This window comes from Antechinus flavipes, chromosome 2, assembly GCF_016432865.1.
Source record: "Antechinus flavipes isolate AdamAnt ecotype Samford, QLD, Australia chromosome 2, AdamAnt_v2, whole genome shotgun sequence".
Classification (NCBI taxonomy): Eukaryota; Metazoa; Chordata; class Mammalia; order Dasyuromorphia; family Dasyuridae; genus Antechinus; species Antechinus flavipes.
Genome location: NC_067399.1, coordinates 654950082 through 654962489, shown reverse-complemented (window position 1 = coordinate 654962489; position 12408 = coordinate 654950082). Strand labels below are relative to the sequence as shown.

General features: G+C 55.6%; 1 protein-coding gene across 3 annotated transcripts; it reads right to left on the bottom strand.

The window, feature by feature from the left end:
* Positions 1 to 1956: 1956 nt before the first annotated feature.
* Positions 1957 to 7929, bottom strand: TYSND1 (trypsin like peroxisomal matrix peptidase 1). 3 transcript variants are annotated; one of them, XM_051982538.1, is made up of 4 exons: positions 6695 to 7924; positions 4433 to 4563; positions 3170 to 3352; positions 1957 to 2718 (listed from the first exon to the last, which is right to left on the bottom strand). In XM_051982538.1, exons 1-4 carry the CDS (start codon positions 7849 to 7851, stop codon positions 2501 to 2503), a joined length of 1689 nt encoding a protein of 562 aa, XP_051838498.1. In that variant the 5' UTR covers positions 7852 to 7924; the 3' UTR covers positions 1957 to 2500. The 3 variants fall into 3 exon arrangements, 1 of the variants encoding a protein (XP_051838498.1); XR_007951261.1 differs by lacking the exons at positions 1957 to 2718; positions 3170 to 3352 and having other exon boundaries at positions 4468 to 4563; positions 5876 to 7929; XR_007951262.1 differs by lacking the exons at positions 1957 to 2718; positions 3170 to 3352 and having other exon boundaries at positions 4474 to 4563; positions 6441 to 7929.
* Positions 7930 to 12408: the final 4479 nt, after the last annotated feature.

The following is a 12408-nucleotide window of genomic DNA, read 5'->3' as shown; positions in this document are numbered from 1 at the left end:
TGGTCATGCCGACTACACCTTGCTGGGCCAGCCAACACACGTCCAGCATAACCCGCCCGGCCCCTTTGGGGAACCCACAATTTTGATTCTTCTATAATCGGCCCTTCATGAGGCGCCATCAAACAGCACGAGGACAATGCTGGTGTTCGCAAAACGGGTTTCCAGCCTCTGAGGCCCCATCCCTCAGACTGGTCCCGTTGGGGTGGGGAGTGAAGGGCCGAGCCCCGGCCGTGGCCCCGGGAGCAAATTCAGATCCTGCCCGACGGTCACCAGCTGTTGGACTCTTTACAAACTGCTAACTCATTAGAGTTGATAGATTATTGATCTGATCTTACAAGAAGATGTTTTGGGCCAGAACCTGAAACAAGGTACTAAGTAGAACTAATTAGTGCAATGCTTGTGTTTACACCTTTACTCATTGGAGTTCACAAGTTTGCCAGCTTCACAAAGTAAACTTTGTACCTTTATGAGTTCACACCTCCCTTAAAGCTCTTAGGGCCAGAGAGCACTATGGGAGAAAACCCATAATCCCTCTCTCTCGTATCCCACAATTCCTCCCTCTTGGATAAAAGAAACAGAGGCTCTCGGTCAGATTTCACCGGAATGACATGAAGAGTGGTGCTGGCTGGAGGCTGAAGAAAGCAGAGGCAGAAGCAAAGGACAAAGCGGCAAGAGCTCTTGGAACCAAGCAGAGAGATAGGCCTCTAAGCTAACCAGGCTATATTGGAGGTAATAAAAGATCTGAACTTTTAACACCTGGCTGCATTTTGGGGTAATTATTGATCTGAACTGATACTAAGGCTGCCTCCAGAAAACCTCCCTCAAGAGACCTGCTCTCCCCCAGAGAGAACCATTTTATATTATATATTTTAAAGAAGAAAAAGAACACCACAACCAGCCACGTGTCCTACAGAGATTCCCTCTTCTGGGAAATGGGGCCAAGAGCAGCAGAGTCGTAAAAGCAAAATAGGTGTTTCAGCGCCCACAAATGGGTGCCGTGTAAATGTGCGCTATCGTTACCAAGTCTGCCCCCTAGAGTTCAGAGAGAGAAAAGACCTGCATAAAAACCGGCAGCCCCTCTGGTGACGGAAAAGACCCGGAAAGGAAGGATGTGCCAACTGGAAACTGGCCACCCCGGCCTAGGGGTGAGGCACTTTTACTGTTCCACTGACAGAAGCGGCAAAAGGGTGGTCTCCGGACAGCTGGGGGCGCCCTCCGGACAGCTGGGGGCACCCTCCGGACAGCTGGGGGCGCCCTCCGGACAGCTGGGGGCGCCCTCCGGACAGCTGGGGGCACCCTCCGGACAGCTGGGGGCGCCCTCTGGAGCGAGCGGCTCCGTGGGAAGTGCAGGACAGCGGCTGGGGCAAGAGCCCCAGGGAACATGGGAGCGTGACCTGGGGAGCGGGAGGCCCCGCCGGGGCACGAGGGGCTTTGCTTGACCAGGAAGACCGGTCACGGGGGGCTGATTTTTTCCTTCTGCCCCGATAGCACAGGGTGGTAGCAAGGAGATAAATGTCTGGTTGGGAGGGGAGAGGGGAACTTGTGCTCATGAAAATGCTTAAGAAAACCCTGGATTTTTGAGTCCAAGGCGCGCTGCCTGATTCCCTCCTGCCTGGCCAACGTCCACGGGCAGACCCGTGCGAGACCCGCAGGCGGAGGCTGCCCAACCAAAAGGAGTGGCCCCCATGCACCCTCCTTCTCCCACCGGGGCAGTGAGCAGCTCAGGGAGAGGCCTCTGCACACAAGGGCAGGGGCGAGCCCGTCTCCTCACCGGCAGCAGCTTCCTCGGCACAGGCCAGGCGCACAAACCCTCCCTGGAACAGCATGACGAGCCGGGCGCAGCTCGGGGATCTGGAGCACCGATGGCCCCCAGCCCTACCCCGCCCTCAGGGACCCCAAGCTGGCAGGTCCGGGACACACCGGGACTCCTCCCTGAGCACTCCCTGACAATGGAGATTGGTTTGAAGGAAAGAATTCTTTTAATTGTGCTGTTAGAACAGAACTGGATACAAGTGTCTGGGGCAGCCATGAAATGCCTCCGTCCCTAGGGCCGATCCAGACCCGGGGCTGAGCCTCCGGGGGCAAGCCCTCCACTTCTGGGAGCACCACCCCGTCACTCTGGGGAGGAGCTGGACCTCGGAGCTGCCTCCTCCCCGGGTTCACTCACCATCCCCCTGGGCCCATCACCCGCCACCACACGGCTCCCACTCTACTCTTTTGGGCCCCAGTCTCCCCCACCTCACTGTGGGCTTGTGAAGAAAGCACTTGACAAACAGGGGCTGCCTTTATTGTCATCTGGCCCCTCCGGCCCTAAGAAGGGTCATCTCCACGGGTCCCTGGGAAGGGGCCTCGGGCTCATCAGGAAGGCTGACAGCAGCCCCCGGCCCGAGGGGAAGCGGAGGAAGGAGGGATCCCTGGCTGACTAGGGTGGTCTGTGCCGGGGAGTCGGCGTCCATTCCACCAGGCCTTGGTCCCAAGGTGGCTGCGTCCTGCGGAGGAGTCAGAGCTTGCTCCGGGGGGGCTCGGCCGGGACCCTCTGCAGCCGCCACACCACCCTCACCTGCTCGCCAGGCCGGTCCAGCTCCCCGAAGCGCTGCAGGTCCCCGGTCTGCCGGTACTGCTCCAGGGCCGGCTCCAGCACCGTGACGGGGATGCTGAAGTTCAGGTGGGGGTAGGTGGCCCCCGTGCTGTTGTCTCTGGTGTTGCTGGTGACGATCCCTAGGGAGAGGTGGAGGTAAACAGACACGTGGCGACAGCAGCCCCGGAGCAGGGAGCGAAGAACAGCCACTGCCCTCACGTGTGTGTGTGACCATCCGGAGACGAGCTGCCCCAGCCCCCAGGACCCTGCACCCCCAGGACCCTGCACCCCCAGGACCCCACGCTCCCAGGACACCACGCCCCCAGGACACCACGCCCCCAGGACCCTGCACCCCCAGGACCCCACACTCCCAGGACCCCACACCCCCAGGACCCCATGCTCCCAGGACCCCGCACCCCCAGCGGCCAGCCCTCTCCTTCCAGAGCTGCTTCATCTTTTTGGGGTGTGCACACTCCCATGGGCAGGGACCACATGGCTCTTACCACCCCGCCCCCCCCAGGGCCCAGAACAGGGCTGGCCACGCCAGGCCTGAGGACCAAGGAAGGAGGAGGAATGCAGCGCGCTCCTCACCCAGGAGTTCCCCCAAGTCGCTGAAGAGAGGGCCCCCGCTGGACCCCCCGTGCACGGCGCACGTGGTCTGCAGCATCACGGGCGCGTCGTTCACCTCCACCACAGCAGACAGGATCCCCGAGGTCACTGAGGGACCACAGGCCTGGCCAAAGGCCCCAAAGCCGACCACACACACGTCCTCTCCTGGAAAAGCACCGAGAGGGGAGGGAGGGGCAGAGGGACGGTCGGCTCTCAGCAGGACGCCAAGGAGCCTTCCCTGCGCCCGGCCCCACATTCTGCCAGAGCACTGCAGCCCCCACGGGGTTGGCTGAAGGGAGCAAGGAGCTCCGACTCAAGAGCCCCCGGTTCTGCCCAAACTCTCCAGTCTTAGACAAGGCTCTTCCCCTCTGGGAGCCTAATTTCTTCATCAGGGAAAGGGGAACACCATGTGGAGGCAACTCCCTGGCAGGTGGTGCACCCCAAAAGCTCTGCATAAGCTGAGTGATCACTAACCAATGAGCCTTTAAGACACAGGGGAGCTGCCCCCGGAGGCTGTCCTGGGGCTTCCCTTTAGATGCCACGGGCAGCTGAGGTTCCAGAAGCCACTGCTCCCCAGCTGCTTATACTGTGGGCCCTGACCCCACAAGGGGGCGGGAGGGGAAAAGGTCCTAATTGGATGTCGAAGTGCAAAATTATCACTACCAACGTCTAACTTGTACACCTTTTTTATAAGGCCGTGTGCCCGGGCACATTTCTTGGACAAAAAGGGACCCCACGTGGAAGAAGTTCCACAAGCCCTGCAGTAATCTACATTGGTGGAGAGAATTCCTCAATGGGGATCTGAGGGCTCATATACCAAGAAACCCACTGGTCCTGTCAAAAAAAAATCCATTTATAAAGTATAGTGGAAAGCAATCCCTATCAACCAAGCAATGAGCATTTATTAAGTACCTCCTATGTGCCAGGCACAGGGGACACCCATAGGAAGCATGAATGAGTGCACCTCACAACAAGCCTCCATTCCAATGAATGCAACCTTAAAGCATCACAGAAAAGGCGCTTAATATGCCAGTGAAAGGATGAGCAGATTTACAACTTGAGCATGATCTAGGCTGGCACCCTCATTTTGTAGGGGCCCGGGAGTGGAAGTGCTCTGCCCAAGGTCACCTCCAGTCCTGCCAGATGCGGCTGCCTGCGGAATCCCCAACTCTGGTGGTCTCTGCCAGCCACTCCTAGCTTGGCTTGTTATGCTCACACTCCCAGTCCCCCATCCTCCCAGCTTACCTTCATGGAAGTGGGTGGCCAGGACAGGAAATGGGATGCCCCTGAGGTTCTCCTCCAGCTTCACCACTGCCACGTCATAGGGAGATGTGTCCTGGGTGGCAAACACCACTTTCCCCCAGACCGGAGAACTCCTGGGGGCAAAGGCAGGAAAGGATTCTAGGATGAGAACCTGAGGGCTCCAGCCTTTGGAGCAATCGAGGCCCCCCACTCAAGGCGATGCAGGTTGAGAAGGAACTTCTCTGGAGCTAGCCAGCTTCTAGCTCTCGGACCCAGAGCTGGAAGAGCCCTCGAAGGGACACATTTGACTTGCCCAGAGGCATCAGGTCTTCCAGGGCCAGAGAAGACTCAAACCCTGGTCCCTTAGCCAGCAGCAATCACCACACATGGTAGGAGTGGCAAAGAATGAGAACCACATCTTTCCCCCAGTGATACTTCTTTCCCATTTTCCTGAAGAACCATGTTGGTGCAGGGAGGAACCAAATGGCAAAAGGTCAGTGCTTCACAAAAAAGAATCTGTCAATTCCAGTAGACTTGGATCAGAAAATATCCATCACATTCAGAGAGAGACCCATGGAAATTGAATGTGGGTGGAAGCCTAGTATTTTCACCTTTTTGTTATTTTCTTGTGCTTTTTTTTTTCCTTTTGGTCTGGTGTGTGTGTGTGTGTGCACAACATGACAAATATGGAAATGTTTAAGAGGGCTGCACATATTTTACCTATATCTGATATTTTGCTGTTTTGTGGGGAGGGAAGAGGGAGAAAAACTTGGAACATAAAATTTCACAAAAAGGAGTGTGAACACTCTCTACTTGTATTTGGAAAAATAAAGTGCTATTGAGAAAAGAAAAAGAATGGCCTGAAAAGTCAGGAGCCCTGACTTGATTCCCGATCACTTCTCTACAGCCTAACTTTCTTCTTCTGTGAAATAAGTTCATTGGACTCTAGGATGACCTCTCAGGTCATGGAAGTATCCTCCTCCCTCCTACTCAAGTCCAAACGTGGACCTAAGAAAAATATAAAAGCCATTAGTTGGAAATACAGAATTGTGCAATTAGGAAAATTCTTAAGTGATCAGCCTCAAGACCTTTTTAGGAGGGGAAACTGAGTCAGAAAGGGAAACAGACAAGGTCCTAGTCCACAAGCTAAGTCCTAGGGCCGTCTTCCATCTCCATCCCCACCTCCTACTGGCCCAGAACCTCGGCCCAGACTGCCAAGTAATCACAACCTGGATGTGAATCAGATTAAGGAACAAATGAAGCTCTAATGAGGGGAGAGGAGGCAAGTGAAGGAAAAAGCTGCCCAGGAGGGAGGCAGAGGACCCTTGCCTCCAATCCTCTAATTGCCCCCAATCCAGGCTACTCAGAAATCCCCCCTGCACTCCCTCAAAGACGGCGGTGGCTAGAAGACGTTGGAAGTCAGGGGGCCCCTATGGCAGAACTTACCTATGGCCCTATCCAGAAAGATTGCTGGGAAGAAAGCCCCTCCCAAAAAAACGTCCCCCTTCAGGACAGGGAAAACAACGTCTGGGGCCCTGCCTGGCTTGGGGAAGCCTATAGGCCGCGCCTAGGATTTCCCAGACCCTAAACTGGCACGTGAGGAGGCCTTGCCGAAGATAGGGCATTGGCAGATGGCACGGGAAGCAGGAGGAGGGAGAGCCCGCCGCTGGGAAGTGGGAGCCATCTCTGCCAGGCCGTCCCCTTCGGGGAGGGGAGGGAAAACAGATAGGGCCTCGGGGAAACCCGGAGGACGTCGAGAGCCGGCTTCGTTGCTAAGCAACTAAGAGCCTGCTAGAGGCTAGGCTCTGAGCTCCGCAGGGCAAACGGGGTGAACAAGATTCTTGGGGGGGAGGGTCTGAGACGGTTGCTAGGAAAAAAAGCAGCCAAGAGGTAGGAAAGACGTTTTGGGTTTCCCAGTGGGATGGGAATGGAGCGAGGTAACCCTTGGGATGAGGGGAGTGACTGCTCCCCAGGACTGTAAATGGCCCGGAGGCCTCAGAAGGGGACTGACCGTAGTGGCAAAACCCAAAGCTAGCGCCATGCAGGTCTGAGGATGGGCTCCAGGGGCACACGTGAAACAGGATCTTCAGGGGAGGGGGGCGGGCAACCTAGGCAACCCAGGAAAACAACTCAACTCCGCTACGGGGATAACGTCACTGTAATGAAATGGACCAATAGAAGAGCTGGGAGGAGGGGGAAATCGGTTGCTAGGCAACTAAGAAAGCGTCCGCTGAGGATGGCGTTGCCAGGTAACCCCAACCTTACTTGGGGGCTGCAGGCCGCACCAGGACCCTCTTGGCCTCCTGCGGGGCCACATGGCGGCAGGTGAGCACCAGGCGCGGGGCCAACGCCACTCCGGAGCCCCACACGGACCCACACTCGACCAGAACGGCAGCGGTCCACGCAGCCCCTAGCTCCGGGAGGAGCGGGGGACTCGGAGGGTCCTCGGGGGGCAGGAGCGAGGCCAGCAGGCGGGCTTCGGCGGGGCTGCCCAGGCGGCCTAGCGCGTGGGTAGCGGCGTGGAGGAGCGCGTCGGCGGCGCAGAGCAGGCTCAGGCCCACCCACTCGCGGGCCCGCCAGCAGAGCGGCGCCGCCACGAGCGCCACGAGGGCGCCGTGGGCCGAGAAGACGCCGGCCCCCTCGGTGCCGGGCAGGCAGCGCGCGTCCGTGAGCAGCAGCGGGCCGGCCGCGTTGCTGAGCACGCCGCGGCTCAGACTGTTGAGGAAGATGTCCGGGCAGAAGGCACCGAATGGGGAGCCGCAGGCAAGCAGCGGGGCGCCCTTGGGCAGGGAGGCAGCAGGGGCCACCGACAGCCGCGGGCCGGCCGCCGCCTCCGCGCTGCCCTCGATGCACAACAGCGCGAACCAACCGAGCGCCGCCAGCAGCGGCCCCTCATCCGCCCACGCGCCCGCCTGGTCCTCGGACTCCTGCGGGGGAGCTGGGGGCTCGGGGCCGCTGCCCGCGAAGCGCCACTGTTCGGCCGTGTCGCCGCCGAAGAGACGCGCGAAGCCGGCGCGAAAGGCCGGGCAGCAGACGAGCAGTAGCAGGCGGGCGCGGGCCGGGGCGCGGGGCGCTGGCTGGGCGCTACAGGGTGGCGTACAAAGTGCACCTCGCGGCCCGGGCCGCGCCCCCAACCCGCGGCCCGGCCCCCACTGCACGTGCAGCCGCAAGTCGTCCCGACAGCTCTCTGCGCCCAGGAAGGACGGCCCGGCCCCCGGCTGTAGCACCCCGGCACCGGCGCGCAGGAAGGGTGCCACGATGCCCCCGTGGCACAGCACGAGCCCCGCGCTCCGGCTCAGCAGCACCCCGCTGCAGCTCCACGGACCCTCGGCCTCGGCTCCGGGGCGCTCTGCGCCGCGAGCGCTCACCACGCAGCCCGCCCGCTCGCCCGCCGCCAAGGCTAGGCCCCAGCGCCGCCCCATGGCCCGGGCACCCTACTGGGATGCGCACTGGCCCCAAGCTGGCCTGACCCAAGCCTCACAGCAGCCCAAGACCTACTGCGCCGAGACGCAGACGCCACCCAATAGCGTTCGGGAGCCTTGCCTTCGAGGGTAGTGATTGGCTGACCGACGCAGCCAGCGCAACGGGATTGGATGGCCGGGCAACAACTCTTAATTGGAGCGAGCGCCGGAATAACACGTGGCCTGACCGTAATCATAGCCCCGCCTACCCGGTAGACCGGCCCATGGGGCCCACCAATCCAGACTCTCGCTTTGCGGAAGTGAAGTGTGGGGCGTGGCTGAAGGTCAAGTCTTTACCGTTGACACTCAACTTTGTTCCCTCTGGGCCCGTGAACTGGGGAGTGAGTTGGCCACTGTGCCCGTTTTTGCCGAGAAAGGCAGTGACTTTTGCCAGCGTCACCCAGCTGGGACAGAGACCCCGTACTTCTGGCCTGGTCTCTGCCCCAAGGGATCAGAGCCCCCAACCACCAAACCCGTCTCCTAAGCCTCGGCAGGGTTTTTTTTTTTTTCCTCCCTTTCAAATAAACTATTTAAAATTTTTTAAAATTAAAACACTTAAAATTCCCTGGGCCTGACCGGGCGGGCGAGGGGTCACGTGCTCCTTTCCATTTGTGCAGAAGCTGCACAGATCATCACTGTCTATTACAAGGGAAAAGAACCAGGGATGGGCAGGGAGCGGGGAGCCTTCTGTCCCAGGCTTTCCCCAAGGCAATCCTGGGAGGAGGGAGGGAGAATGGGACGTTCCTGGAATTGTTAGGAAGCCCGTGGAGCTTCTCCAAAATGGGGGGACAGTCAGTCCGGCACTGGAAGTCCTGGACAGCTGGGGGCCAGCCGGCAGGAGGTGCTGGGGTCCCCACCAATGCAGGGGCAGCATGAGAGAAAAGGCGCCATCGGAAGTGGTACAGAGGCTAAGTAGCCACACCTTGGCATCGGACCCCTGCGGGGGAGCTGGGACTCTGGGGGGCCGGGAGGATGGTACTGTCCCGTTTGATCCTCCTTTTCTGAAGAGGATCGGCGACAACCCGGTTGACATCTTGCCTTACTTGTGAATTGGATTTGAATCCTCCCTCGCTGAGTCTTCGCAAATCCCGTGGCGGGTCCAGTCGGCGGTAGTAGTGGCGGTGATGATGGTCCGGACGCAGATGTCTGACCAGGCTCTGGGCGCTCCACGGCCCCTGGAGCAAACTCTCCTCTTTTGCCCAGAGAAGTCTTCGCAAGCTGGGGGTGGATACCCCAACTCACTGACGGATCTGAGGTCTCTGTTTGCTCCAGGAGCCACAGGTGAGGGTGGAGTGCCCGGAGGACAGCAAAGGTGGATGGCGAGTCCTGAAAATGGCTCCTCAAGGTGCTAGTCCCGAGCACCCCACCCTCACCTGCTCCCACCGCGCCCGGGAAAGCCTTAGGCTTGGTTTCAGCCAGTGCCATTGGCTGAGAAAAAGATGGCCCTGCCATTCCTCTCTGATCGCAGGTGCCTTGGAGCCGCTACCCACTGACGGACCGTCTCAGGAGGAAAGAAGGGTGAGACTACGCAGAAGTCCAAGGGGAAAAAGGCAGCTTGGAGAACAATGCACAAGATGGCGGGAGCCCCGGGGAAGAGAATGACTATGGTGGAGCTGGCTCACAGAGGGCCAAGATGGGAAAGGAAGGAGAGGTCAGTCAGTGCACAAGTCACCAAAGAACTGAAGGTTGCAGGGCCCAGGAAGGAGAAGACAATAGCAGAGGGACATAGAAACCTCATGAACACACAAGTGGAATCTCCATGGGCGAGTTCCAGGTGGACTGGAATGGTTTTCCTGGCCTCAAGACCGGCTCTCTCCCCTACAAGGCAACTTATCATGTACATGGCAACCACTGGGTATCAACATCAAAATGACAGATGGCTCTGGAATCATAAGACTTGGCTCAAATCCTGCCTCTGGTATCTGTGTGATCTTGAGCAAGTCATTTAATGTCTGGCCTTAGTCTCCTCATCTGTAAAAGGGCTTGCACTCAGGGGCAGCTGGGTGGCCCAGTGGAGAGAGCACTGGCTCTGAAATCAGGAGGACCTGAGTTCAATCTGACTTCAGACACTTAACCCTTCCTAGCTGTGTGACCCTGGGCAAGTCACTTAACCCCAACTGCCTCAGCAAAATTTAAAAAAAAAAAACTTGAACTCATTGATTGAGATTCCTTCCACCTTTCACTCTTGTGGGTCTCTTGCCCTCTTGTGTACTGCTCCACATGAGACTCCTTCCACTTTTACGCTTCACTAGTGCATACCCCATGATCCCTGCCTGCCCTGTTGTCCCCTGACTCTGCATTAGTGTAAGCGGCCCTCCAAGCCTGGGATAATCAGGATTAAGGACTGGCCCTCCAATTTCCTTCATGTAGGGAACAGCTGATGAGAAAACCTCCTCCACCAGTACAACCTTTCCTGTAACTTAATAGTCTTGGAGGGTCGCCAAGGGCACTGATCGCTTAGTAAATGCCCAGGCCAGCTCTGTGGCTAATTCAAGCCCTTTAGCACCTGGCCTCTTCTAATCTTTCCAGCTCACTCACAAGGCTGGCTGTTGGGAGGGGGATCATAGGCCACAGAAACCTTTAAAGATTGTCTCCTAAATTAGAAGGGTTACAATAGGAATCCTTAGGTGAGCCCACAATGAGGAAATGACAGATCCTAGAAGTATGGAAGTAGTTAAAGAAGTTTAATTTTTTCACAACACATAATCAAGGCACAAAGAAAGTCTCACTTAGCTAATAATTATCTTTCACAATAGAACCACAAAAGGGACCATAATTAATGGTTTTCCCTTGGACACTTGGCCCCTTCTTAGGGTCGGGCCAGACCCACAAGTTGACCTAATCATTGTAAAAATCCTGTTAACTATTTCAGCTCCCAACAAGGAGTTTCTTCCTCCCTAGAGTCCAATGATCTTCCCTAAATAATACTGAAACAATTAGCACAAGGTGCTGTATTAATATGGTGTAATATGACAATGAAAAAATGGCTCACAGTTTTGATTTCCCCAAGTCACAAACACTATGAAATTACTTTTTAAAAAATCATCATTGCTGGCATTTATATGGGGCTTTATAGTTTTAATTGATCTTCAAATCCACTCAAGGTGCTGATTATCTCCATTTTACAAATGAATTCATTGGCTTTCCCATAGTCAAAAAACTGCTGTTCCAGGCAGAATCCAAACCCAGGTCTTCCCAATTCCAAGATCAGGTTTCTATTTCTTACTGCTTCACAGGAATAGCCTCAAAATATCAAGTTTGTCACCCTCCAATTGAGCTCAAGACAACACAGACATACCACTTTAGTGTTCCAAGATTGCCCAATTGGGACAGCAACTTTTGGGGTGACCATAATTCACTACCTCAGGCCTATTATGCTGTGTACCAGCACTTTAAGATACTTTAAGGTATCTATTTGGCATTAATCCCATGGACGAGGCTTGTTAAGAACCTTATGAATTGTCCTGCTTCTCCCCTGAGCACAGATAGCAATCCTTTCACCCATAATACTAAGGACACACTCCAGGCTCCATTAAGACCCTCCTTACCTTTGATTTAAGCACCTCAATGCTCCCCCTACAATTTCAGGGGGATGCACTTAACCTGTAGTACTATAAAAACAAACATCTCCTTATAGGGGACAGGAGGACTGGCATTGGACAGATCCCAGCTCCAACACTTGAAAAATATGATCAGTGGACAAATCATGTAACTTGAGCCCGTCTCATCTGTAAAATGGCAACCTAATGCCCAAGGCACCATTTTGCAAACCTCAAATTTCATCCAACACATCCAATCAGCTTGCTGCTTCTACCTCAATAGCCTTTTAAAAGTTTCCTTCCATTTGGCCAGCCATCCCATTACTGTAGGCCCCATCTTGGCTTCCCTGGCTTACTCCAATGGTTTCTGAATGTCTCCCTGGATCACATCTCATCCCTCTTTAAGTTCATCTACATTGCTGCTAACGTGATTCTCCCAAGACCAGAGAGCCTCCCTATTCTTACAATTTGATTTTTTTCCCCGACTTTCCAGATTTGTTTCACTTTAATGTTCTTCCACATTCTCGGTCCTTCACACACACCAGTCTATCTCCCATCTCTGCCTTTGCCTTCTCCCCGTTCCCCACAAGCACACACTCCTTCATCTCCTTAGTCACATAAGATCCAACTCAAGAAATCAACTTCTACACAAGGACCTGTGGTCTTCCCAAGAGCTAGTGTTCTGCCTCCTACCTTATATTTCTCCTGTACACTCTTAAAAGCCAAACTATCTCCCAAAAGAACATAAGTTTCTTGAGAATACAAAGCTTTGGTTTTCAGGGGGGGTTTATCTATATTCCAAGCACTGTGCCAGATATATGATAGATATTTAATACTTGTAATATGGTAGATAATTAATGCTTGTTGACAAACTGACTTCAAGCACTTGTTTTTTTTAAATGACTTCAGAGTGTCCCAGGTCTTTTTTGAATTGGGCTACCTTGGTTAGCCCATGGGAGACACCATGACTAGACTAGTG